The 26,034-nt window shown below is 58.4% G+C and overlaps 2 protein-coding genes across 13 annotated transcripts; both read left to right on the forward strand.

The window, feature by feature from the left end:
• Nucleotides 1-594: 594 nt before the first annotated feature.
• On the forward strand, nt 595-17,167 carry CARMIL3 (capping protein regulator and myosin 1 linker 3). 12 transcript variants are annotated; one of them, XM_080650655.1, is made up of 40 exons: nt 595-764; nt 2,289-2,383; nt 2,691-2,741; nt 2,838-2,897; nt 2,982-3,097; nt 3,306-3,403; nt 3,627-3,697; nt 3,802-3,875; nt 4,075-4,150; nt 4,215-4,321; nt 4,788-4,882; nt 5,110-5,196; nt 5,410-5,519; nt 5,627-5,704; nt 6,238-6,314; nt 6,396-6,500; nt 6,596-6,665; nt 7,137-7,218; nt 7,344-7,440; nt 7,563-7,617; nt 7,703-7,875; nt 8,096-8,164; nt 8,383-8,476; nt 8,562-8,660; nt 9,049-9,177; nt 9,335-9,448; nt 9,784-9,959; nt 10,682-10,769; nt 10,879-11,022; nt 11,294-11,357; nt 11,474-11,682; nt 12,016-12,119; nt 12,706-13,021; nt 13,355-13,483; nt 14,394-14,460; nt 14,562-14,651; nt 16,095-16,213; nt 16,299-16,479; nt 16,608-16,724; nt 16,840-17,167. In XM_080650655.1, the coding sequence occupies exons 1-40, from the start codon at nt 725-727 to the stop codon at nt 16,866-16,868; spliced, it is 4,155 nt and encodes a 1,384-aa protein (XP_080506781.1). In that variant the 5' UTR covers nt 595-724; the 3' UTR covers nt 16,869-17,167. The 12 variants fall into 12 exon arrangements, with proteins under 12 accessions (XP_080506781.1, XP_080506782.1, XP_080506783.1 ...); XM_080650656.1 differs by having other exon boundaries at nt 12,019-12,119; XM_080650657.1 differs by having other exon boundaries at nt 4,233-4,321; nt 12,019-12,119.
• A 1,380-nt stretch (nt 17,168-18,547) lies between these two features.
• On the forward strand, nt 18,548-25,413 carry CPNE6 (copine 6). The gene is made up of 17 exons (XM_080686582.1): nt 18,548-19,136; nt 20,452-20,623; nt 21,054-21,233; nt 21,524-21,598; nt 21,769-21,843; nt 21,976-22,059; nt 22,151-22,240; nt 22,588-22,692; nt 22,897-22,983; nt 23,205-23,264; nt 23,528-23,661; nt 23,743-23,797; nt 23,877-23,928; nt 24,256-24,389; nt 24,518-24,754; nt 24,950-25,124; nt 25,222-25,413. Exons 1-16 carry the CDS (start codon nt 18,799-18,801, stop codon nt 25,085-25,087), a joined length of 2,016 nt encoding a protein of 671 aa, XP_080542708.1. The 5' UTR covers nt 18,548-18,798; the 3' UTR covers nt 25,088-25,124; nt 25,222-25,413.
• Nucleotides 25,414-26,034: the final 621 nt, after the last annotated feature.

Here is a 26,034-nt window from a genome sequence, read left to right on the forward strand (position 1 = left end):
GTTTGGTAGCTGAGCAGAGAGCATAAGTCTGAGTGAACTGGATCTCTGGATCCCCTAACCTTCCTCCCTATCTCCAGGACCTGAGCGTGTTGCTTGGGGTGGAGGTGTCTGCAGAGCTGTCAGCTGGAAAGAGGCGGCATGGGAACTCCCAGAGCGCCACAGGGATCCCCAAGGCTGGGCAGCAGGAGAGGAAGGACGAACTCCCCTAGATCTGGCCAGGTCCTCTCCTGGCATTGCCCTGGGCCCCGAGTTCCCTCGCAGGTCGGCCGAACAAACGTGAAAAGGAAGGGGCCTTGCAAGGATGATCCGGGGTACCCAGGCCCACAAACAAAAGAAATGGGTTTTGCTCGTGATGCTCGAGGAGTGTGTGGCACGCAAAGCGGGGACGCTGTCCCCCGCTTAGGACATGGCCCGGGCTCCTGGCAACACGCACCACGCGTCTCACGCGGGAGCCGGCAAGAGGGGTGGGCGCGAGCGCGCGGGGTCTCACGCAGCTGGGAGGCGCGGCACGCATGCTCAGTCCCGCACTTCCCCGGGCGGGCGGGGGACCCGGCGCCGGGAGGCGGGGGCAGGAGCGCTCACGCAGCCGCCCCGACTAGAGCGGGCTCGGCGGCTGCAGCATCGCTCAGCGCCGGGGCCCTGACGGAGCCGGGTCTAGCATGTGCCGCGGCTCCCCGGCGGTGGCGGTAACTCCTCTGCAGCAGCGGCAGCAACAGCAGCCGCCATGGCCAAGTCCAGCACGGAGCTCACCCGCGAGCTGCAAGGTACGAGGCTGCGGTGGTCTCCGGGACGCCAGGTCTGCAAGCATTCGAGACCCAGTGCGCTCCTCCCCGCGGTACACCCCAGCCCCGGTGCCTCCCGCCCCCGCCCCCGCCCCATGCATCCCGCTTGCAAAGCAACCCCCTCCCCTGCCCCTGCATCCCAGCTGCGGACATCTGTCCCCGGAGCATCATCCGCTCCCCCCCGCCCCCCTCGCCTCACCCTGTCAGGACCTTCTTGTCCCAGAGCCGCCCGTGCTGATCTTTGGTGACAGGTGTAGTCCCCTCGCGGCCCCTAGGGCTGACTCTCAGGCCCACCCCTAAGCGAGGCGGCTAGTCTCCTCTCGGGAGAGTCCTTGTTTCCCCGCCGGGCGGAGCCAGGCCCACCCGGGGCTGCACGATGGGAGCTGCCCCTGGTCCTGACCGCCTCTTGGCTCTACACCCTCCCTCTCCCGGCCCCGCCCCGGAACTAGCCCCGGAGAGCCCCCTAGCAGCCTAGCAGCGCCCAGACGAGTGGGGCAAAGAAGGGAGTCAGTGAAGAGGGCCTGCGTTGGAGCGAAAAGCTAGAGCAAGATCTCTGCAGCTCACCTCCCACAGTGCCCCGTCCCAGCCTGCCCCCTTCTCGCTACCTTACACCCACACCTCAAGGCCTCTCCTGTTTGCATGGCCCTCAGATTCGGCTCAAACCAAGGCCCGGCCCCCCAGCACTGCCACAACCCTGACCCCCAGAGGCAGCAGCCCAGGCAGAGATCAGGAGCTCAAGGATACTCAGAGGCATGCGCGCCTTGGCAATTTCCCACACCTACACACACACACACAAGCACAATCCTGAGATGTGTGTACAAACATCTTTATAGCGCCTGGACCCCCACCTCTCTCTCTCTCTCTCTCTCTCTCTCTCTCTCTCTCTCTCTCTCTGTCGATGGTCTGCCAGCAGTTGGGTAGGGTCTCATTTAAACACTAACTCCTTTCCACCTGCCACACACACCGGAATCTTCTGGCTCTGTGCCCCTTTCACAACTGCAAGCACAGCATACTCATTCACACTTCCCATCCCCACCAATGGCGTCTTCAGAAGGCACACACACACACACACACACACACACACACACGCGCGCGCGCGTTGTAAAAGGCAGACACACTCACACCCAAGACCACCTAGAATATAGTTAAAGGGACCCGCCCACACCCCTACACACTGACTCACTGTGTATGGGCTGACAGTTGCTGGAATGAACAGGCTGGAAAAAACCCTTCACACCCTCAGAAGTGTAAGACACGCCCTCCCACAGACAGGGTCACTCAGCGGCTGTCCCTTGATTCAGAAACATCAGGAACCAGAGTTTTCTCCACACCCCCTCCCTCTCTAATAGGAAGAGAAACGTCACCCAAGAATGAAAGCTGTGTGTCCCTGTCCTTCTTTGTCTCTATTTTTCTCTCTCCTCCCAACCGGCTCTGCCCCTGGAGATCCCTGAGGAGGTGGGTGGCCAGGGTAAGGGGAGCTCTGAACAGGCCCCTATCCACCTGCAGACAGCATCCGGAGGTGCCTGAGCCAAGGGGCTGTGCTCCAGCAACATCGTGTGAAGCTGGAGACGAAGCCCAAGAAGTTTGAGGACCGAGTGCTGGTGAGGGCACTGGGCTTGGGAGCAGAGGGAGGCACCAAGGGCAGCTGGGCTGCTGAGGGCAGAGAGCCGGGAGGCAGGGAAGACAGAGGTGGGGAAGAGCTGAGGAGATGTGGTCTAGGAGAGGGGTTAGGCTGGACTGGGTCAACGTCCAGGAGATTAGAATGGGGCATGAGAGAGAGCGAGGACCCCCAGAACAGAGGGCCGCTGCTGGCCAGGTTGCACACAGGCTGAGGGGGGTAGAGGAGGGCAGGAATCAAAGGCCCAGGGAATGGCCATTTGCTGCTGATTTCTTTTCCTTTCTCTGAAGGCCCTGACCTCCTGGCGCCTCCACCTCTTCCCCCTTAAAGTCCCAGCTAAGGTAAGTTGGGCTGAGGAGCAGAGAGCACCTGGCATGCTCCCTCCTGAGCATGGCAGCCAGACCCTTACCACGAGCTGAGCATCCTCACACCCCCAGGTGGAGAGCTCCTTCAATGTCCTGGAGATCCGGGCCTTCAACACACTCAGTCAGAACCAGGTGAGCACCAGGGCCTGGGCCCCACTACTGGGCCAGCAGGAGGAAGGAGTCAATATGTGAGGCCTGCTGCTCCCTCGCCCCCAGATCCTAGTGGAGACAGAACGAGGCATGGTGAGCATGCGGCTGCCATCAGCTGAGAGTGTGGACCAAGTGACGCGACATGTGAGCTCAGCCCTCTCCAAGGTCTGCCCTGGCCCTGGGTGAGTGGCAAAGGAGGAATCTCTCAAGGGGTTGGACAACAAGGAAACTTCTCCCTCCTTCCCTCCTTCCCCTGGGCCTGAGCTACTAGGACAGCAAGGAGAAGAGCAAGCATGTTCCTGCTCCCGTTTTATTCTGGGGATCCAGAAGCCATAAGACATTGAGAGCCTCTTTTCACCTCTCTCTGGGATGGATTTGTTCATCTTCCAGGTGTCTAATCCGGCGTGGAAATGCAGACACTCCAGAAGGGCCCCGAGACACATCCCCCAACTCTGAGACTTCCACATCTACCACTCACAGTGTGTGTGGTGAGCCGGGGCAGACTTGACGAAAGTGGGACCTAAACCATCCTGCCCCTTGTCCAGAGTCCTTTCTATATGGGGTTTCACCAGCTCTTGGACCTCAGGGGTTCATGGTGTAGCAGGAACCCAGGACACTAGCACATAAAATGACCTTGACCTTTCCTTGACCCCCAAACCTGTTCCTCACTCCCTTGCCCCTCGTGGAGCTAGCCCATATTCTGCCCCACAGGTGGCTTCTCCGAGACCTATGCTGCCCTGTGTGACTACAATGGGCTGCACTGCCGTGAGGAGGTGCAATGGGTGCGTTGGGCAGGGACCCACTATTTGGGCAGCTGGGACCTGGAGGGAGGAGGCAGAGGAGGAGGAGGAGGGGAGCAGGGGTGAGCCAGTTCTACCTCTCCAAGGATGTGGACACCATCTATCATGCCGAGGATAACCGGGAGTTCAATCTTTTAGATTTCAGCCACTTGGAGAGCCGGTAAGCTGATGGGATAGACTCCCCACCCCCACCACAGAAGCCCTTCTGATCCCACCCACAGTCCCAGCTCTCTCTCCCCAACCCCCCTCCACTGCCTTCTACCCATCCAGGCTTTTCCCAGCCCAACCACTCTATCCCTAGTCTCTTCTTTCCTGCCCACCTGCTCACCACTTTCCTACCCACTTCAATCTCCCCACAGAGACTTGGCCCTAATGGTGGCAGCCCTGGCCTACAACCAGTGGTTCACCAAACTCTACTGCAAGGACCTGCGGCTGGTAGGGACGAGGAGGGGTGGTGGAAGTGGGAGAGAGAAGTGTCCTCTCTGGTCCCTGATCACAGCACCCACTCTGTCCTCAGGGCTCTGAAGTGCTGGAACAGGTGCTACATACCCTGAGCAAGTCAGGGAGCCTTGAAGAGCTGGTGCTGGACAATGCTGGACTTAAGACGTGAGCCAGCCTCCTCCTTGGGCAGTGGTGCCCCCGTGATGTAGTCTTAGGGCGACAGAACCTCAGAGCATGATAGGGACCTCTGAGTTATCTCATTCTGCTCCTCACTTTACAAAAGAAGATACTGAGGCCCAAAGAGGGCAGAAAACAAGTCAATGGTCACGCTGGACTCAGACCTAAGCCCCCTGACCCCCAGCTCCGTGGCCTTCCCCAGCATGGCCTTCCCCAGCATGCTCCATCAACCACCAGGTGGGGTGGGCGTCTCTAACTCGAGGGTCGAAGCTGGGCTTTGTCTCAGCACAACTTCTCTTGTGCTCCAGAGTAGTGACAAGTTCCGTGGCAGACCCTGAGCTGCTTCCCACCTTGGGGGCCTCTGTCCTTTGCAGTCCCAGCCAGCCGGACAGGTGGAGGAGGAGGGGAAGCCCAGGGGCTGGGACAAACAAATCCTTCCTCCCCTTGCCTGAAGGGACTTTGTCCAGAAGCTGGCCTGTGTGTTTGGGGAGAACGGGAGCTGTGTGCTACATGCCCTCACTCTGTCCCACAATCCCATCGAGGACAAGGGTGAGCCCCAGCCCGGAATCCTACACCCACCACAATGCAGACCCCTGTCCTAGCCCAGAGCCCAACCCGGGTCTGAACAGCAGTTCTCCAACCTAATACCAGCCCCTGCCCCAACACCTCAGTCCTTGACCCCAGGCCTATACCCCACTCACGCCCCTACCCTGACTGTACCACCTGCTCCCACTGCCCAGCCTCTCACTGGGTGCCTTTCTCTCCCCACTCCCCAGGTTTCCTCAGTCTGAGCCAGCATCTCCTCTGCTTCCCCACTGGCCTCACCAAACTGTGCCTGGCCAAGACTGCCATTTCCCCTCGAGGTATTTGCACTGGGAACCCTGACGTTTGACCATTAACCTCCCCAGTGCTGCCTAGGCTGTTGAGCCCCATCCAGAGGCATATCCACACACTCACACAGCCTCCCAGGGATCAAGGAAAGGAAAGGAGCCACATTTTGGGAGTGGGGAAGCGTTGTACACCGGGAGAAGAGGTGGGGATGGGGGCCAACCCAGCCCAGTGCCCGCTGTGCTCAGGGCTCCAGGCGCTGGGCCAGACCTTTGGGGCCAACCCGGCCTTTGCCAGCTCCCTTCGGTACCTGGACCTGAGCAAGAACCCTGGGCTGCTTGCCACAGACGAGTCCAATGTGAGTCCACGGAACATAGCCCAAGCCCCTGCCGAAGCACGCTCAGGCCGCAGGGCCTGGGTCTCTATCACCCCTTCCCCTGCAACCCCACTGCCCTCCCTTCCCAGGCCCTCTACAGTTTCCTGGCCCAGCCCAACGCTCTGGTGCACCTGGACCTGGCAGGGACTGACTGCGCCATTGACTTGGTGAGGGGTTGGTTGGTAATGGTGGACCAGCCTGAGGTGATTTGGGGAGGCCAGGGTGGGTCTGTGCCTTGCCACCTTCCTTGAGTATGAAGGTGGGCAGAGCTGGCAGGGTGACTTCAGGTTCAGCTGAATTGTAAAGCAGCACCCACAGCTGACACCTGTGCCGCACTTTATCTCGGTCCCTGCCCAAGGCTGTGCTGGCTCCATGAAAGCCAGCCCTCGCTCCATCCCCCTGGCCCAAGGCTGCGTCCACCAGGAGGCCATGTGAACAAGGCACCTTGGGAGCCTGTGGTGACCCTGGCTTTATGCATCCATTGTCTGTGAGCCTCTCTACCACTCCTGGGGACCAGGCAGGGAGTAGACCCACTTTCCACAGAGGGGAAACCGAGGCAATATGAGGGCAAGTGGGCATCCATAGCTGGGCTCACATAGACTGACCATGGGGGGGTAAGAGCAGGACCTTAATGGGGAGGGAAGACCCCTCCCAGCACCCCTCCCAGCCCCTGTGAGAACCACCATGTCTCTCCCCACAGCTTCTGGGTGCCCTGCTCCATGGCTGCTGCTCCCACCTAACCTACCTCAACCTGGCGCGTAACAGCTGCTCTCACAGGTGGGAGTATGAGGGGTGCAGGAAGGGATGGGGCAAGTGGTGGGTGTCCCTCTCCCTTGCTGACCCCAGGGTTCTCTGCAGGAAGGGCCGGGAGGCCCCACCAGCCTTCAAGCAGTTCTTCAGCAGCGCCTACACACTGAGCCACGTCAATCTGTCTGCCACAAAGCTGCCCCTGGAGGCCCTCAGGTCGGGTGGGTGCAGGGTTGGGGGAGCGTCCAAGGGGGAACCGTAAGAGAAGCGGCGAGAGGTAAAAAGTGGGCCTGCTGGCCTTCCTCCCACAGGGCGCTGCTCCAGGGCCTCTCCCTCAACAGTCACCTCAGTGATCTGCACCTGGACCTCAGCAGCTGTGAGGTGAGCCCTCAGTCCCCCAATCCCACTGCTTGTCCCCCACCCACTGTTCATTTCTCTGACCTAAGTCAAACCCTGGCAATATCTTGCCTCTGCACTACTCCTCTGTGACCCCCCAACCTGATCACACCTCCACTTTCCCGTCTCAGTCTGTGGTCTGATTCCCTCTTTCCAGAGGTCATTTTCAGTCTCCAGTATCTCCCCCCTTAAAGCTTTGCGGATGGAGATACCAGGCTTTCCCACCAGAGGGCAGGAGCGAGCTATCTCCGGTGCAGCGGCCTGGAGACTTTTCTGACTGAAAGGGAGAGAGCCATGGGGAAGAATCTGGTGTGGAGAAGGGGCCTCCTGATTTTACACCCCAGACCTGATATGACTTGAGTCCTGGCATAACTACTTTGGTCTCTGAACATTAAAGGTGCCCTCCCCCCGCCCTTACCCTGCCTCCCTGCCCCACCCCCTACCCTGTTCCTGCAGCTCCGCTCAGCAGGAGCCCAGGCTTTGCAAGAGCAATTGGGGGCTGTCACCTGTGTGGGCAGCCTGGATCTGTCAGATAATGGTGAGTGGAGGTGTTTTCTTCCTGGGAGCCATGTGGGGACAGGGCCTGGAGCGTGGGGGAGAAGCATTAAGGATAATCCTGTGAGCCTCGGCCTCAAGGCCAGGCCTCTCCCATCTACTGGCCAGGGTTTGACTCGGACCTCCTGACACTGGTGCCCGCACTTGGCAAGAACAAGTCCCTCAAACACCTGTTCCTGGGCAAGAACTTCAATGTCAAGGCCAAGTAAGGCCCCTCCCCATACCACAGACCCTCACTCTGTCAGCCCCCTCTCCTTTTGGCTCACTGTATTGCCTCTGATCCCTCCCTACTCCCCCAATAGCATGACCCCAGCCCTCTCCCCTCAGGACCCTGGAGGAGATCCTCCACAAGCTGGTGCAGATGATCCAGGAAGAGGACTGTGTGAGTGACTGGGCCAGGGGAATGGGGGGAACCTGCTGTGGCGGGAGCCTCGGAAACTGGGCCCAACCCCTACTTGCCCACACAGTCCCTGCAGTCACTGTCTGTGGCAGACTCCCGGCTGAAGCTGCGCACCAGCATCCTCATCAATGCCCTGGGCAGCAACACCTGCCTGGCCAAGGTGGATCTGAGCGGCAATGGCATGGAGGACATTGGGGCCAAGATGCTGTCTAAAGCCCTGCAGATAAACTCCTCCCTCAGGTGGGTCCCCACTTGAACCCTCTGACCTCACACACACACACACACACACACACACACACACACCCTTCCTGCTTGCCTTGCTCTGCCCCAGCTTCCAGGAAACCCTCAGTCCCAAACCATCTCTGAGTCTGCCTCATTACCCAGGAAAGAAGGGGGCTGTGGCCTGCCCCTAACAGGGACTCAAAGGGAAGGTAACAAGCTCTGCTCAAACTCTCCCCAGAACTATCCTATGGGATCGGAACAATACATCTGCCCTGGGCTTTCTGGACATTGCGAGGGCCCTGGAGAGGTGAGTGGACCAGGCCCTTCCCTGACCCAGGCCCCCAGCTTCCTGGGCCTGGACCAAGCCTGAACTAACTCAGTCTCACACCAGCCCTCTTGACCTATTTGCACAGAAATGTTAGAAAGGGCCATGAACAAGGGAGGTGGTCAGCAAGAGGTGGGTCTGGGGGAGCAGGGGCCTCTCCTCATCTCCTCCTCCACGTAGCTGTGCTTCTATGTCCACAGCAACCACACGCTGCGCTTCATGTCCTTCCCCGTGAGCGACATCTCCCAAGCCTACCGCAGTGCCCCCGAGCGCACTGAGGACGTCTGGCAGAAGGTGGTGGCCTAGACAGGGTGGAACAGAGAGGGCAGGGGCCAGCCCACATCCCCAGGCCCTGACACGCTCACCCCATCATCTCCAGATCCAGTGGTGCTTGGTGAGGAACAACCACTCCCAGACGTGTCCCCAGGAGCAGGCCTTCAGGCTGCAGCAGGGCCTGGTGACCAGCAGCGCCGAGCAAGTAAACGTTTCCCTCTGGGACACATGGGGCATGCAAGGCACAGGTGTGATGTGACGGGGGGCGGAGGAGCATGAAGGAGGCATCACATCATGCCCATAACTGGGCTCAAGTTTGGGGAAGAATAGGGGCCCCAAAAATGAGAGAACATGTGGGCAAACAGTGAGGGCCCCAGACAAGGGGTGCACGGGACTGTGGGAGCTCCACTGGGCATTCAAGAAGGGCTTCCCCAGAAGAAGTGCGAGCAGGCCATCCAGAGATATCACCACCACCCCAGTAATGCTGGCACTAATAGCATTGCCCAAGGAGACACAGAAACGGGGTGCCTGGGGTCCTACCTGGGAGGGTGTTATGCAAGGTCCCCCTAACACTCCTGCCGGCTGTGCTGCAGATGCTGCAGCGGCTGTGTGGACGCGTGCAAGAGGAGGTCCGGGCCCTGAGGTTGTGCCCCCTGGAACCCGTGCAGGATGAGTTGCTCTACGCTCGGGACCTCATCAAGGACGCCAAGAACTCCCGGGCGGTGAGCCCTGCACAGCACCCCATATACTCTCCCTGGCAATCCAGAACCCAGGAGGGCCAGCCATGCTATCCCAGAAGTGTCTGGGCCCTGCCTGTGCATCTGCCCTCCAGGCACAAAGGCCTGTTTCTGGCATGACCATAACCCCTTCCTTACACAGCTGTTTCCCAGCCTCTATGAGCTGGGGCACGTGCTGGCCAACGACGGGCCTGTGCGGCAGAGGCTGGAGTCAGTAGCCAGTGAGGTGTCCAAGGCTGTGGACAAGGAGCTGCAGGCAAGTCCTGGGGAAAGAGTCTAGTGTTGACCCAGGCTCTAAACCGAGGGCTAGGTCTGCCTGGGGAGATTACTGGGGCAAGAAGGAAATGCGGAGCTGAGACCACCCCCATTCCCACTGTGCAAAGACATTACTAGAAAACTGGGCTTGCATTGTTTCTGCTAGCTTCAGTCTTGGCCCCTGGCCTCTTACCTCTCCCCCTGGACTGACTTCCCTGTCCATATGGTAGGGTGGACGCCTGAGGGGCTGGAATAGACAGGCTATTGTCTCTCGGCTGGAAAGCCATCCCTGACCCTGCCCCCCTTTGGGCTCTGGCCTCCTTTCTCCCATATTAGGTGATCCTGGAGTCCATGGTCAGCCTAACGCAGGAGTTATGTCCCGTGGCCATGCGGGTAGCTGAGGGGCACAACAAGATGCTGAGCAATGTGGCCGAGCGCGTCACTGTGCCCCGAAACTTCATCCGCGGGGCGCTGCTGGAGCAAGCCGGGCAGGACATTCAGAACAAGCTGGAGTGAGAGGCAGACGGGTTGGGTCAGGGCTGGATTGGGCCCAGAACACTTAGGAACTTGGGGCCCAACTCTCAACCATGAATAATGAATGGCACAATCTCCATTACCAGGGATAAATCTTTAACCAACTGCAACCTTGCTACTCAGGGTCGGACTGGTCTTTGCCCTAGAAATCTAAGTGCTGAGCTGGGGTTTAGGAGCCGGGCAGTGCACACACACATAGCCACACACGTACACCAGAGTCATCTCCTACGGAGGCATGGCCAAAGAGAACTGATGTGATTGGAGTGTGTGGGCTACACACTGTCCCTCCCAGGTTTCACCCCTAGGCCTCTTTCATTCTGGGTCTGGGTGCCACCATTCACCAAAGCAAAGAAAAAGAAACATTATTACAAGAAGAACTGGTTTCTGTTCTTACAGCAGAGACCAGAAGAGCTCTCTCGGCACCCCACTCACCCAGCTCTGTTACCCTGGAGCTCCAGGGGCCTCAGTCCTCTTTGCCCACCCTCCTAACCCACACACACCTAGGCGGGAGGTCGGTGGGTGGGACTGAGGATGCCTTTATGGAGATTTGAGTGTGGCCCTCGGGAGCCTCCTACAGCATGTTAGGGCCTCCTTGGATGGCCAGGCTAGTCGGCCCGCCCCCTCAGGCACCTGGGGAAGGGCAGGGCTGAGGCCCAGGGCTGGGGAAGGAGTGGCTGAGCAGCCCCACCTGTGCCCACAGTGAAGTGAAGCTCTCAGTTGTCACCTACTTAACCAACTCCATAGTGGATGAAATCCTGCAGGAGCTATACCACTCACACAAGAGCCTGGTAAGCCAGTTCAGACATGCCCTGTTTGTGGGCATTATACTCCCCCGCAACCCCTCCCCTCAAGGCTCTGGGAGGTAGACCACTTCCTTAGGATGCTGTCCTTCCCCAGGCCCGGCACCTGGCCCAGCTAAGGACACTATCAGATCCATCAGGGGGGCCAGGCCAAGGGCAGGATCTGTCCTCCCGGGGCCGGGGCCGGGGCCGTAACCATGACCACGAGGAGACCACAGATGATGAACTTGGGACTAACATCGTGAGCACCCCACCCACACCCCCCTCTCTAACCTAGGTCCTGCCCATGAACCTGCAAAACACTGTCCCCTTCCACTTCTCTGGACTCCACTCTCCCCTTCGGAGCTGGCCTCACCCACCAGTCCAACCAGCCCAGCCTCTTCCCTAATCCCAATGCCCAGACCCCTGAGGAGAGGGAGGCAGGAGGGACTCTAAAAAGAAGGCTTCATGAGGAATGGAGGCTCCAGATGAGGTCCTGCCATGTGCCCCACTCTTCACCTCCATTTCTGCAGGACACCATGGCCATCAAAAAGCAAAAACGCTGCCGCAAGATCCGGCCAGTGTCCGCCTTCATTAGTGAGTCCCCAGCTTTGATTCTAATGGCCCTGTTTCCCTTTCTTTTTCCTCTGTCTCACCAGCCTGCTTTCTCCCTGTCCTTCCTGCTAGTCCCTCTAACGCTGCTGTCCCCACAGGTGGGAGCCCTCATGACATGGAAAGCCAGCTGGGGAGTCTGGGGATCCCTCCTGGTTGGTTCTCAGGACTTGGGAACAGCCAGCCCACTGCTAGTGGCTCCTGGGAAGGTCTATCCGAGCTTCCCACTCATGGCTATAAACTAAGGCATCAAACACAAGGCAGGCCCCGACCCCCCAGGACCACCCCTCCAGGACCTGGTCGGCCCAATGTGAGTCCCTAAGGCCTCTCAAGAGGATCGACTTCACCGGCCAGGTGCAGAGCACCAGCCTTGGGAATGTGGCAGGGGCCCTGGCAAGCCACCAAAAGAGGGACTGTCCAGTTTGGATGGGAGCTAGACCTTGTCACAGATAGGAAATCTGTCTGCCAGACAGTAGCAGTCATTGTGGTGAGAGCTGCCAAGCTTAGTAAATTTCCAGGTGGACTGAAGTCTACATTTCCATGGGGCCAAGAGAAGCCAGTCCACGTCCAAAGGGGAAGGCCCTGAGTTGATGGGCGGTCCTTCCTGGCCCGGATGAGATTCCCTACCGGACTTTCCTCCCAGCAGGTACCCGTGCCTGGGACGCGTCAGGAGAACGGGATGGCCACCCGCTTGGATGAGGGGCTGGAGGACTTCTTCAGCCGAAGGGTCATGGATGAGAGTTCCAGGTGTGGCACCTAGACACACTCCCATTTCACCAGCCCCGAGGCCTGGAAGGACTCATGCCTGCCCAGCTCCCATGGAGACAGAGCCCTGGGACAAAGCCAGTCTCTCTGGGACATTTCCTCACATTCTTGTCCTTCCACACCTAGCCCTTGTCTCCCACGTTTTCTTAATCTCAGGACAGCTAGCTAGAAAGGATGGGCAAGTGGGGTGGTGGAGACGGGGCCAGGGCAGGTTGGGGCTGGCTGCAGGCCCTGGGTGGTATGACCATTAGGGTAAGAGGCCTGAGGGCATGTTCTCAGTCACTGTCCTGCCCTGAGGAACTGGGTCACTTGCAGAGACAGAGGGGAGGGCAGGAGGCGTGCCTGGGAGAAGAGCTGATCTGCTAGAGGATTATGACAGGGAAGGTGAGGACACCGTCTCCCCTGAAATAAGTGGGAAGGGCTGCAGAGCAGCAGGAGAACTAGATGAGAGGAAACAGGGAGGTTTGTGAGACCTGAGATAGACTACCAGCACCACCCCGAGCTACCTCTGCATCTGGCATTTACATCTCCCCACGCCCTGCCATTAACTCACCCTGACCCTGCTCAGCTGCCCTCGGACCCTGCGGCCCCTGCGGCCAGGCCTCCCGGAGCCTCCGCTGCCTCCACTGCAGAAGAAGAGGCGCCGAGGCCTGTTTCACTTTCGTCGGCCCCGGAGCTTCAAGGGGGACAGGGGACCAGGGTCCCCCACCACCGGACTCCTCCTCCCTCCGCCCCCACCCCCACCCCCAACTCAGGAGAGCCCCCCCAGCCCAGACCCGCCCAGCCTTGGCAACAACTCTTCCCCCTGCTGGAGCCCAGAGGAGGAGAGCGGCCTGCTCCCTGGACTGGGGGGGAACCGGGGGCCTTCCTTCCGCAGGAAGATGGTAAGTGAGGCAGGAGGTACTGTGTCCTCCCCGTTTGCTGTCCCACACATAGCCCACCTGCCCATCTCACCCAGGCAATTACGGGGAGGATGCCAGGGACTCTGGGGAACTTTGGTCGTCCCAACACCCTGCTCCTTGAGAGTGGGCTAGGCCTGCATAGCATGCTGGGCGTGCTGCATGCATATTTGGGTAGTGGAAAGACTCTTCCAAGGGTGTGGGCAGGGCTCCCCCGGGCTGGGGGCTCCGAGGGGCAGGGGCCCTCCCCACTCCCTTGCTGCCTGTGGAGCCCCTCCTCCCTCAGGAACTGCTTGTAAACCTGAGAACTTGTTTCAGGGTTCTGAGGGGTCAGAGCCAGCGGAGGGGGGCCAGGCCCCTGCAACAGCACAACAGCCAAGAGTCCAAGGTGTTGCCCTTCCTGGGTTGGGAAGAACCAAAGGTTGGAGCTTCGATGGGAAACAAGAGGTGAGGGGAGCCCAAGCGGTGAAGTGAGGGTCCTGTGGGTCCCTGTCTACCACCCTCTCCTTCTTGCACCCCCATCCCTGGTGGGTCAGTGGGAAAAACCATGCATTGGCGGTAGAGGTGTTCGCTGCAGCTTTGCCCATACCAGACACTTGCCGTGGAATCCTGGGCAGGTCACCTAACCTCTGGAGCCTCTACTTCCTTGTAAAACGGGCGGTCATAGAAATACTTACCTCCAGAGCTGTTTCCCAAACTTTGATGACTTGATTACCACTTTAGGACTGATTTTTATCTTCTCCACATTCCACCTGTGTTATTATTTACATATTGTTTTCATTTAAATTAACTCGCCTTTTTTAACTTCCTCTGGACCTGCGCATTATTATCTTTAAAACCAAAGTCATGTTTTCTTTTACTACATATAAAATAAACATATAACTATTAACATAGCAGTCCTTTCATTCATGCGAGCCATTTCATGTACCCCTAGGGTGGTCTGGGTGCCACTCTTCGGGGTGCAAGCGTCTAGGGCAGCCTTGGGCAAACTACGGCCCGCGGGCCGGATCCGGCTGTTCTATCCGGTTCTCTTGCTCTCCCCTCCGCTCCTTTACTTTGAATTTGTATTAGTTCACACAAACACTCCATCCATGCTTTTGTTCCGGCCCTCCGGTCCAGTTTAAGAACCCATTGTGGCCCTCGAGTAAAAAGTTTGCCCACCCCTGGTCTAGGGACTAATGACATAAGATGCTGGAGTGGTAGCCCCTTGCTACCCCCGCCTGGAGAGGGCGTTTGGGGATGAATGAACTGCAGTCCCCGCCTGGAGATGGCGTTTCTGGACCTCCCCGCCCCCCCCATCCCCCTGCTCTCCTTCCCCCCCCCCCCCCCCACGCCCCACACTCAGCTCTCCTTTCAGGGCACAAGCCCAGACCTGGAGGGCAGTGTCCAGGCGTGGCAGAAACGGCGCTCTTCGGATGATGCAGGTGAGCACCGTCACCCTCCCTTCCTTCTTTTGACCCCTCTCTCAGGGGCCTCTCCTAATTTGCCTTTCCCGGTCCCCTTTTCCATCCCCGATCCGCCCCAGGGCCTGGAGCCTGGAAGCCGCCACCACCCCCTCAAAGCACCAAGCCGAGCTTCAGCGCCATGCGCCGTGCAGAGGCCACCTGGCACATAGGTACGGACACCTCTCTCAGGCAGCAGCACTGAGGCCCAGGCTGTGCCCAAACACACAGAAGCCACGGCCCTGCATCGGGGAGTCCAAAGTGGGGCCGTGAAGAGTCAGCACAGGGGAAATGTCTAAGGATATTTACAAAGCGATAGCCAAAAGCGACAGCCCAACCCAAAGAAAGGCCCGACAGGACTGGCAGAGGAGAACACACGCTGTGGGAGATTCCAGGTAGTTCTCCAGGCAGCGCCACCTGTGGTCACTGTCAGCAGAGCGCCACCCTCTACAGACAAGTCCTCTCTCTGACCCTCAGCTGGGAAGAGTGGGCAAGTATGCATCATGCCAGGCCCACCTCAGACATGCCAGTCTCCTCCAAGAACAGCTGCCAAGCCAGCCTCAGCTCATGCAGCAGGTGCCACAGGGAAGGGGCCAGAGCCTGTCCTGCCCCGGAGGTTAGAAACCCTCGTTGTTAGGCCCAGCTCAGCCACCACCAGCTGGGTTGACCTTATACAAGTCATTTACCTTCTGGCTTTGAAACTCTGAAGGCATAAAAAGGAGGGGTTCGTGGTATGACATTCGCTTCTGCTGGGTTCCGAGCACCTTGCACCTACAGAACCTCTGAAGGAAAGCTGGTCAGCTCAGCGTCAATCTACGTTCCCACAGGCCTGGCATCTGACCCTTCAGCAGCACTGACAGGGACACATCTCACTGTAGATACAGACACTCCATCGCCCTCCTCCTCTCCACCAGACGCCAGGGCACCAGGCATGTGCAGAGCCAGGCTGGCCCTTGACTTGGGAATGCCTGTGCTCCTGCCCATCCTCCAAGGCCCAGCTAGTTCTGGGGGCATCTTGCTGGTTTCCCATCTCCCCTCACCCCACAAAGTGGTTAAATAGGCAAAGTGGGGCTCCACCCTTCCTTCAGACCACGGGAGTTGGATGCTCCACTGTGCGCACACCCGCCCCAGCACCCTTCAGGCTTCTCTTACCCACACCCACAGACACACACACGGACAACACCTTCCAGGTGGGGTACCCTCAGGCTCAATTTGCATAAAGCCACAGAGGCAGGAGGTGGGGGTGCCAGGGCGCCCCTCCTGGAGGCTCTCACCATCTAAGTCAGACTGGAGACAAAGTCCTGGGAGAGCCAGGCTGCAGCCTTGGCAGGGCCTGGCACTGCAGCCCTGGCTGAGCGGCCCGCCTGTGGGCCAGACGGCCCCAGGCTCTGACTCTATCCCAGCAGGAGAGTGACGTCACCTCCAGAGGTGACGGGCTCAGGACCATCCTGGGGGCCAAGATCTAAGGAAATGTGAGAGCAGAAGGGAACATTAAGGCAGAGGCATAGGAGCAAATGGGGAAGTCCAGGCCTCCAGGGCTTCATAGGGGCAGGGGACAGGGAGGGCTATGCAAGAATGCCTGTTCCTGCAGTTTCTCTTCTCTCCCCATCCCCTAGCTGAGGAGAGTGCCCCCAACCACAGCTGCCAGAGCCCCAGCCCCTCCTCCCAGGATGGGGAGGAGGAGAAAGAGGGGGGCCTGTTCCCAGAGAGGACCGTTCTGGCTAGGAATGCCAAGGTGAGGGCTGGCCAGGTGAGTGGGGAAGGCAGTTTGATGAGGCAAAGGACTAACTAATGACCCAGCATCTTCCTTCTTCTGTCAGCTGCAGGACCCCCCTTTAGCTCCACGGCCACCCAAGCCACTGGCTGTGCCCAGGGGCCGCCGTCCCCCCCAGGAGCCAGGGGGCAGGGAAGAGGCTGAGGCTGGGGGTGCAGCCCCAGGAATGAACAAACCCCGGCTGAGGCTGGGCTCACAGCAGGACCAAGAGGAGTCCGAGGTCCAAGGTCTGCCACCTGGCTGGAGGGGGCCTCGGGATGCCTCTGGGACCCTGCTGCCCACACCAGGTCCCCATCCCAAGCACCCAGCTGTGAGGCCCACTCGTATGCCAGACCTGCCTTGACTATCATTTCAGGGCTCTTAGATCCAGGCCGCCGGTCTGCCCCCCTGAAGCCTAAGAGGACGCGGCGGGCACAGTCCTGTGACAAGCTGGAGCCTGATAGAAGACGGCCCCCTGACTCCACAGGTGCCGGTGGGTGGGCCATAGGGCAGTTCCCCTTCCCACCCACCTGTCCAACATGGTGCACCCAACATGGGTGGTTGGCTCTCCCTGCCCAGGAAACAGGGCTCCCTGGATTTGTCCCCAGCAGGAACCAGTGAGCCAGGAACAGACTGACAGCCGCTGCTGCACCCTCCCCAGCCCTCCTCTCGACATGTGCCTCACAAGGACTGACCCCCTGACCCCCGACTCCTGCACCTCCAGGTCCCTCTGCCAGCCCATCTCACAGGGGCTGGATGGCAGAATGAGGTGTGGGGGACAGGAGGGGGGACAGGAAGGGAGGGAGCAACCTGGAAAGAGGGAGGCTCTGAATGCCTGCTCCCTCAGCAGAGAGTCGCGGTGGGGGGCATCTCCCTCCCTGGAGGGCAGATCTATCCCTCTACCCCTAGGGGCTCTCTCCCCACTTGTATAGAATTAAAAAAAAAAAAAAAATCACTGCCTGCCTTGAGTCTTTGCTGCCTTCCCCATTCACTGCCCCACACCCCACCATCTGTTCCCCTTCAGTGCTTGTTCTCAGTGGGGAAGAGTGAGGAATATCTCACAGGGTTGGGGCTGGGGCTCTGAGCAGAGAGGGAAAGGCCAGAGAAGTGATGGACAGGTTGGAGGGGACTGAGGTCCCCAAGCCCCAGTAAGTGTCATGTGTAGGATCTGGGCTGAGCTGGCTGGAGAAGAGACCAAAATGATAGAAACCAGCACCAGTGTGTGTCCAGCTTTGGGGTGTGTGGTGGGATTGAAAGACCCCAGTGTACCAGGAGGAGACTTGGGAGCAGGATGCTGTGTGTGTGTGTGTCTGTGTGTATGCGCGCGTGCATGTGTGTGTGTGTGTGTGTGTGTGTGCGTTTACACATAGGCAGGCTCACTAATGGTGGAATTAGATAGTGTGCCATCCTACAGGCACCATCAATAGTCAGAAATCTCAGGAGTAAAGCGGCCTGAAGGTGAACAGAAGCGTCTGTGGTGTGAGAAGATTGATGATTAAATTAATTTTTCCCATTGGTGTGCTGCCAAATACCAGCTTAGCATTCAAGACTCCAGCTCAAGAGCCTCGTCCTCTGTGAAGCCCTTCCCACTACCCTCCCCTGACTCATCCCATGGAACCCTCCCTCTTTGCGGCCCACTGCATCCTGACCAGATCCTGACACACTTAATGGCACTTGTGTATTGGCTTATCATCTCTGCACCTGACACACTTAACGGCACTTGTGTATTGGCTTATCATCTCTGTCTGTGAGGTTGTCTGTTCTATATACACACACCTCCCCCAGGGCCAGGAGCTGTGTCTCAATCACCTTATAGCCCCAGCCCCTGGCACAGTGCCTGGTACCCAGGAGCTGTCAGTAAATGACTGCCTGCTTAGGGCCTGAAGGTGAAGGTGTTCTGGGGAACCTTCTTGCCCACTCATCCCAGATCACCATCACCATGGACCCAGATGTCTTCACGTGGGGCAGGCAGCTCCCAGGCAATTGCTCACTTCCCCTGGTCTCACTAGGGAATGGCTAATCTCTCCTCAAGATCTGTGCATGGTTTGGCCCCTCCCACAAGGAATCTCGGGTCAGGGGACTGTGAATTGTGGGCACTGGGAAAATGCCTCTGGAATCAGTCCTTCAGCACATCCCACTGGCAGCCCTGTCCTCAGGGAGTTGGTTGTGTGACCAGAATGTGAGACTGCATGCCCTCAAGCAATTGTGTCCATGACCTTGTGTCTCCCTGTTAAAGGTGGCTGGGACACTGAATCTCATTCTCAGAGCTCTGAGGTTCAGAGTGGTTTTTAAGGAACACGTGAAGATCTCCATTCTGCTGTATTCGGGCTGGTATGAGTGAGTGTGTGTGAGTGACAAGTATAGCCAGCGTTCTTTCATATACGCAAATATCCTTAACGAATATGATGTGGAGAGTGTCGTGAGACTGGGTGTGTTTCCCTATGTGTGTCTGTAGGGCTATAACTGTCGTGGTGTCACAGAGAGTTTACGTGCTGGCGTCTGTGCGTGTCAAGATATGTGTGAGCCTGTGGGTTGTGGGTGCGTGTCTCCATCACTTCCCGGTGTGAATGTGTGTGCATCTCTGTGATGCTGGGTGTGGGTGTGGTGTGAAGGAGAAGATGTGTGTCATTGTGTCTGTGGAGGTCCAGCCTCTGAGCCACCTTCCAGCCCACCCTCCTCCCCGAGATCTGTGGCTCCTTCCCAGGCAGTGTCCCTGCCCCTCTCCTCTTCTCCCTCCCAACTGGAGGGAGGGTGAGGGGGGAGCTGGTACTGCCACCTCCCCTCCCCATCCCGGCCCCATAAATAGCAGCAGAGTCAGAGCCGGAGCTGGCGCCAGCGGCTGGAGAAGAAAAGGAGTCAAAGCCGGGGCCAGAGCCGGAGAGAGGAACCCTCAGCTAGAGCCCAGGTGAGCCTCCCCTTCCTCCCTAGCCTAGCCCAGCCCTGCCCAGCCCAGCCCGGCCCAGTCTCTGTAATAGCATCTCCCCCAGCCCCCAGAGAAGTCTCCGGTTCTGCCGGATCCCCTCACTATCACATGCCCTTGCCCTTCTCAGGGGACCTGCAAGAACCGGGAGACTGGTGGCTAGAAGGCAGAGACCCCTGCAGTCCAGACCCTCCCTCACAGATCCAGAAAGCACAGGCTGTGGGGAGGGGGTACCCAGCCAGAGAAGGGTTCCAGTTCTGAGGGAGGTGCCTACAGGAACTGTCACACCCTCCTGGAGACAGACACAGGACTAGGGGACAGACATACAAGGTGGGACCATTCAGACACACCAATGCACACTCGCTGGCAGAACCACGACATGAGATCAGACAGCCTCACCCTGAGACGTGGACAGATACAGATAGATGAACTGACCGGCCATGAACTTGGGCCAGCGTACCCCTGCCTGCTGCTGCCCGAGGCTTGGTACCACTGCTGGGGGAGGGTGGCTTGCGTGCATCCCACGGGCAGCATGGAGGGGGCTGCAGCTCCCCAAAAATCGCGTCGCTAAGAGACACTGCCAGCGCTGCCAAGAAGTGTGAGAACAGGGGAGGTGGGGAGGAAAGTGAGAGTTGTCATAGTGGGAGCCCCTGCCAGGAGCCTGGAGGAGCTCTCAGCAGGCACAGGGCTCTGCCTCTAGCTCCCCAAGCCCACAACCCTCCCTTCCCATCATCCAACTACAAAGTGAGTGCGGGGAGATAAATAGGGACAGCCCAGGGCACCTTTCACCCTGCCCCCTCCTGCCCACTGCAGCTCCATTCCTGAGACCCATCCTCTTCAGACTTCCAGGGGCCCATCCACCCCTTCCCCACCCCCCTTGCCCCAGTTTATCTCCCTGGGGCCAAGACTGAGTGCTGTGCTGGCTCAAACATCAGTTGGGAAACAGCAGAAGGTGCTGAGGCAGCAAAAAGTGTAGATCAATCGATGGCCTAGGAACCAAGACTGCCAGGAAACCCACCCCCCCCCCCAACAACCTTTTAGCCCTGTCCAGCCCCTTCCTACATACTAGGCCAGAAGGGGTGACAGAAGCACAGGGCTGTGCAGGTGTGGGAGGCTCAGGTACTCTGCCCTCCTCTGCTCAGAGCTCCAAGGGAAGCCGAGCCCAGAGAGGGCAGGGGAAACAGTAGGTCCAGGAGGTCCCGGGCCTCAGAAAACAGGGCAAGGGCTTCCAGAAGATAGACCCCCTCCCATGGCAGGTGTTCCCTTTCCAGTATCCAGGCCATCTGCTCTGTCCCCACAGTGACATGTCGGACCCTGAGATGGGATGGGTGCCTGAGCCCCCAGCCATGACACTGGGGGCCTCGCGGGTGGAGCTTCGGGTATCCTGCCATGGCCTCTTGGACCGAGACACACTCACCAAGCCCCACCCCTGCGTGCTGCTCAAGCTCTACTCTGACGAGCAGTGGGTGGAGGTGAGAGCAACTCAGGTCTGGAAGGAGGGAGGCTGGGTGGAGGCAACAAAGGCCTCACATGGGAAAGTGAAGACCCTGAGGGGCCTCTTCCAGGCTGTGTGGGTAACCTTGGTGAAGGGTGTGCCATCATTACAAACACAAATCATTTATAGTTTCTAAAGCCCAGAGTTACAGAGGGGCCTGAGATGGCCCCACAGGCAGTGGCACTGCTCTCAAAGGTCTTATGAGAGCCCCAGAGGGCTGAAGATCTAGTGAGCTGGCAGCACCCTGAGCTGGGGCGGGGAGGGGAGGGAGGGGAGAGGGGGCGGTCAACCTAGGGAGGGAAGAGCTAGTCGCTGTGGGTGTGCCAGCCCAAGGAAAGCTGGCATGGTGGGTGGTCCAGGGGAAAAGTACCTGGGTTCCCAGAGGGCCCTCACCCCTCCTGCTGTAGGTGGAGCGCACAGAGGTACTGCGCTCCTGCTCCAGCCCAGTCTTCTCCCGGGTGCTGGCCCTTGAGTACTTTTTTGAAGAAAAGCAGCCCCTGCAGTTCCACGTGTTTGATGCTGAGGACGGAGCCACCGGCCCCAGCAATGACACCTTCCTTGGCTCTACAGAGTGCACCTTGGGCCAGGTCTGCATTCCCAGCCCACCCCATCAGCTTCTGCCTTCCTCTCTGAAATCCAAATTAACAGAGAGCATGAGCTCTAGGGCTAGTTCATTCCAGGCTTGGACCTCCATCTCCGCCATTCACTGGTTGTGCAGCCTTGGGCAAGACACTTAACCTCTCCGAGTCTTAGTTTCCTCATCTAAACAATGGGGGTCACAGTCCAACCTTAGCCCAACTTATTACCCCTGTCCCTTATACCCTGGCCAAGGCAGGTGGGGCCTCACAGCCGGGTCTCCCTCCACCTCCATCTCCAGATTGTGTCACAAACCAAGGTCACTAAGCCATTGCTGCTGAAGAATGGGAAGACTGCGGGCAAGTCCACCATCACGGTAGGCAAGGTCACCTATACTCACCCTTGGACAGGGCATTCAATGCCCCTGCATGGACATCCATGGTGACATCATGCCCAGGACTGACCCCCACTTAAAAGAAAGGGCATAGGGTGGCCCTTGTGGGAGGGGGATAGGGGGGAGTGCTGCCACTTCTGTTCCCCTTGCAGATTGTCGCTGAGGAGGTGTCTGGCACCAACGACTATGTGCAGCTCACCTTCAGAGCCCACAAGCTGGACAACAAGGTCAAAATCCCAGAGTCCAGGCCTCCCACTCAAGACAAATCCCAGAGTCCCGGCACTGTTCCCTTCTCTGTGTTAGCCGCTTCCCCCTGCACACCTCACCTGGCTCATGGGCCTTTTCCCCTATGTCCCCAGGATCTGTTCAGCAAATCTGACCCTTTCATAGAGATCTATAAGACCAACGAGGACCAGAGTGACCAGCTGGTCTGGAGGACCGAGGTTGGTGCCTGGGGCTGTGGGGAAGGAGGGAGGAGGAGCAGAGTAGGGAAACCTAGATAGGAGGTGACGAGCTCTCTGGTGCCTCTCCAAGGTGGTGAAGAACAACCTGAACCCCAGCTGGGAGCCATTCCGCCTGTCCCTGCACTCCCTATGCAGCTGTGACATCCACAGGCCTCTCAAGGTGAAGCCTCCATCAAGCAAGGGCAGCCTACTGAAGCATCCAGTCTCTGCCTGAGACCTTCCCCCTGAGTGTAGCAAGCTCCCTTCCTCTCCCCCACTGTGGGGTAAAGAACCTGTCACAGCTCCGTGTTCCTACATGTGTGCCTACATGTGTGCCTTTTATCAGAAGCCAAAGTCCCTGCCAGACTGAGCCAAAGAATGAAGTTCTCAGCAAATGGCCTCTCTGGGCAGGTTGAGTTGGTCTTTTTGGACCTAGAGACTGTTAGACCCCTGCCTCCCTGAGTCCCTCCCCCTGGCCCCAGGAACCACTGCAAAGCATCCCTGACCCTGACCCCCCTGCCTTCTCAGTTCCTGGTGTATGACTATGACTCAAGTGGGAAACATGACTTCATTGGAGAGTTCACCAGCACCTTCCAGGAGATGCAGGAAGGAACAGCAAATCCTGGACAAGAGGTATCACAAAGACCCCTCCCCTAGGACTCCCCTAATACCTCTGGGAAAATTCTGAGGGTGATGGTGAAGAGGCCACCATGTATCTTCAGCATCACCCTAGGGACTGAGCCATGGAGGTCTTGCTCTGGGAGGCTTTGCTGGAAGGGGGATGAGGGTTCACCTGATGGAATTGTGACCTGGGCTTTTGGGGAATGTGGGGTCTAGATGCAGTGGGACTGCATCAACCCCAAGTATCGGGACAAGAAGAAGAACTACAAGAGCTCGGGGACTGTAGTTCTGGCCCAGTGCACGGTAAATCCCAGTGCCAGCCTCAAGCCCTGCCCCAGCCCTGAGCCCCACTGCAACCTCACATTCAACTCTTCCTTTGCCTCTGGGAACTGAATACCCTTGCCCTATACCACTGCCAACTTCAATCTCAAAAGCTCTGGTTCCTCCACTTCCCCAACAGAAGCCCCACCTAGCTCCCTCCCCAAAGGACTACCCCTCCACCTTACCTCCCCTGCTTCCGCCAGGTGGAAAAGGTACACACATTTCTGGATTACATCATGGGCGGCTGCCAGATCAGCTTCACGGTAAATGCCCAGGGGATGGGGACACGGATAAGAGGGAAGGGCTAAGCCTATAGTGAACAGAAAGAACCCAGAATGCCCTCTGCCCTACTTAGGCCTCTCATGAGCCTAGCATTGTCATCTTGTACCCCTCACCCCGCTCTATGACGATGCTACCTGTGGGCTCACCCAGATTCACCTTAGTCCTCCCTACAGACACTAGCACTGGCCTAGCCTCTCTGTTGGCTCTCAAGGTTGTAACAAGTCCCTTTCCCCACCTCCACCAGGTGGCCATTGACTTCACAGCCTCCAATGGGGACCCGAGGAGCAGCCAGTCCCTACACTGCCTCAGCCCTCGCCAGCCCAACCACTACTTGCAGGCCCTGCGTGCAGTGGGAGGCATCTGCCAAGACTATGACAGGTAGAAAGAGGTGAGGGGCAGGGCCGGAGACAGGCAGGGAGGCTTTGCTGGATGGACCCTACAGCCTTTTCTTCTCCCCAGTGATAAGCGGTTCCCAGCGTTTGGCTTTGGGGCTCGGATTCCTCCCAACTTCGAGGTAGGCTGGGTGCCAAGAGAAGGGAGGAGCTGGTGGGAGAGTGAGACAGGAAGGAATGATCCCCTTGCTGTTCTCATAGGTGTCCCATGACTTTGCTATCAACTTTGACCCGGAAAATCCTGAATGTGAAGGTAAGAGGGGATGCTCCCACCAGCCCCCCAAATACAGCTTGCTGCACACTCCTGTACACCCCATGACAAAGCACAGATTGCATTCCCATGGGCCCAGCTCCCCGACCTTTTACCCATTCATTGCTTGGGTTCATTTGGTAAGACTTCCAGACCCTGGCCCAGAATCTACCCACCCAACTGCCCCAGTGCCTGGACCATCCAACTCTCCTTCTTACTGAGAAACTGGGCAGGGGGGGGGGGTTGTGGGTGAACAGGACACCTCCTTGCTTTAAGGGGTGTCAGGAAGGACTCCCTGCTAATCTCTGAAAACCTCACCTCTGCCCACAGAGATTTCGGGGGTCATCACCTCCTACCGCCGTTGCCTGCCCCAGATCCAGCTTTATGGCCCCACCAACGTGGCCCCCATCATCAACCGCGTGGCTGAGCCAGCCCAGCGGGAGCAGAGCACCGGCCAAGCCACGGTGAGGAGAGGAAGCAGGCAACCAAACTCTGCCCGGGTGCTCCTGGGTGGGGTGGGGGCAGGGGCTGGGCTTGGGGCATGTGCCAGTGCCCCTGCATACAGAGGCTACCTCCCTCCCCTCCACCGCAGAAGTACTCGGTGCTGCTGGTGCTCACAGACGGTGTGGTAAGCGACATGGCTGAGACCCGCACCGCCATCGTGCGTGCTTCCCGCCTGCCCATGTCCATCATCATCGTGGGCGTGGGCAATGCTGACTTCTCTGACATGCGGCTGCTGGATGGCGACGAGGGTCCCTTGTGCTGCCCTCGAGGGGTGCCCGCGGCCCGCGACATCGTCCAATTCGTTCCCTTCCGGGACTTCAAGGATGTGAGTGTCCGATGCTCCCTCCCAGCAGGACTCCACAGTGCCTCACAAACCCAAATCTGACCTGGTTCTCCCACCAGATGGATGTCCTGAGAAGGATGCTAGAGCCCAGCTGGTCACTCCGAAGCCCTGCCCACACCTGCCCCTGCCCCTTAAGCTTGGGTTCCTAACAACCACTGCCATGACCCCCACCCGCAGGCCGCACCTTCTGCGCTGGCTAAGTGTGTCCTGGCTGAGGTGCCTCGGCAGGTGGTGGAGTACTACGCCAGCCAGGGCATCAGCCCCGGGGCGCCCAGGCCCTGCACGCCTACCACGACTCCCAGCCCTAGCCCGTGATTTCCTCCCACCGGACGGACACTCCCTCAGCCTCTCAGTGAGTCCTGGGGGCCCAAAGGAGTGGACACTAACTAGGGGGTGCAAAGTGGGGCTTGGTAGAGGAGGGTGCTTATGACGATCCCACTGTCTCTCAGGTGCCTGTCCTGACCCTTGTGACTCGAGTGACCAGTGCCTCTCCCTCTTGGATCAGCTGTGCCCCCTGGGTCCTGGAAGTGAGTGGAGAGCCCTGCCCCATCTCTCCAGGCCCCATAGTCTTGTGGCCCCTCACTGACGCTCTTCAGTGATCCTGACTTTCTGGCCATTAATAAAGGGAACCAGTCTTAGCACCTCAGCCTCTACCCATTATGTCTCAGATGCCCACTGGGCAGTCTGTAGCACCCACAAATACCATTAAGAACCAGCATCTTTCAAAAACGGCCAGAGTTCACCAGGCAGTCACATGTCTCTACACTCTCACCCCAACTATGTACCAAGGAAATCTGAGGAGCCCCTATCCTCACCTCCCAATCCTGGGGGGCCCAGGCACCATGGGGGTTAATTATTGGAGATGAGGAAGGTAATAAGGGGCTGTCAAGGGGGCAGGCTAATGCCTTTTTACAGCTGTCTCCAGAGAATCCCAGCTGAGCCCAAGGGGTGGAACTCCAGCCCCCACACAGCTGTGGGGTGAGGCCCAGAAGGGATGTGTGGGAAATGAAGGAGGGCAGGAGGTCTGCAAGTGAACTAAGAATACAGAAGGGGCATCTAAGGTCTGTGCTGCCTGGTTTTCCTAGTTGTTCGAATGTATGTGTGTGCTCATGACTGCACATCCCTGATTTCCCATGAGCGTGGCCTTAATGGTTCAGGTAGTCCAGCTGTGTACTCTTAATAACATTCACAATAGCAGGACACACTATTATTTAACCAAAGAAGAACCAGGAGCCCTTAAACTTGAGCCCAGGACCATCTGA

The sequence above is a fragment of the Plecotus auritus genome (assembly GCF_963455305.1).
Source record: "Plecotus auritus genome assembly, chromosome: 1".
In the NCBI taxonomy this organism is placed as follows: Eukaryota; Metazoa; Chordata; class Mammalia; order Chiroptera; family Vespertilionidae; genus Plecotus; species Plecotus auritus.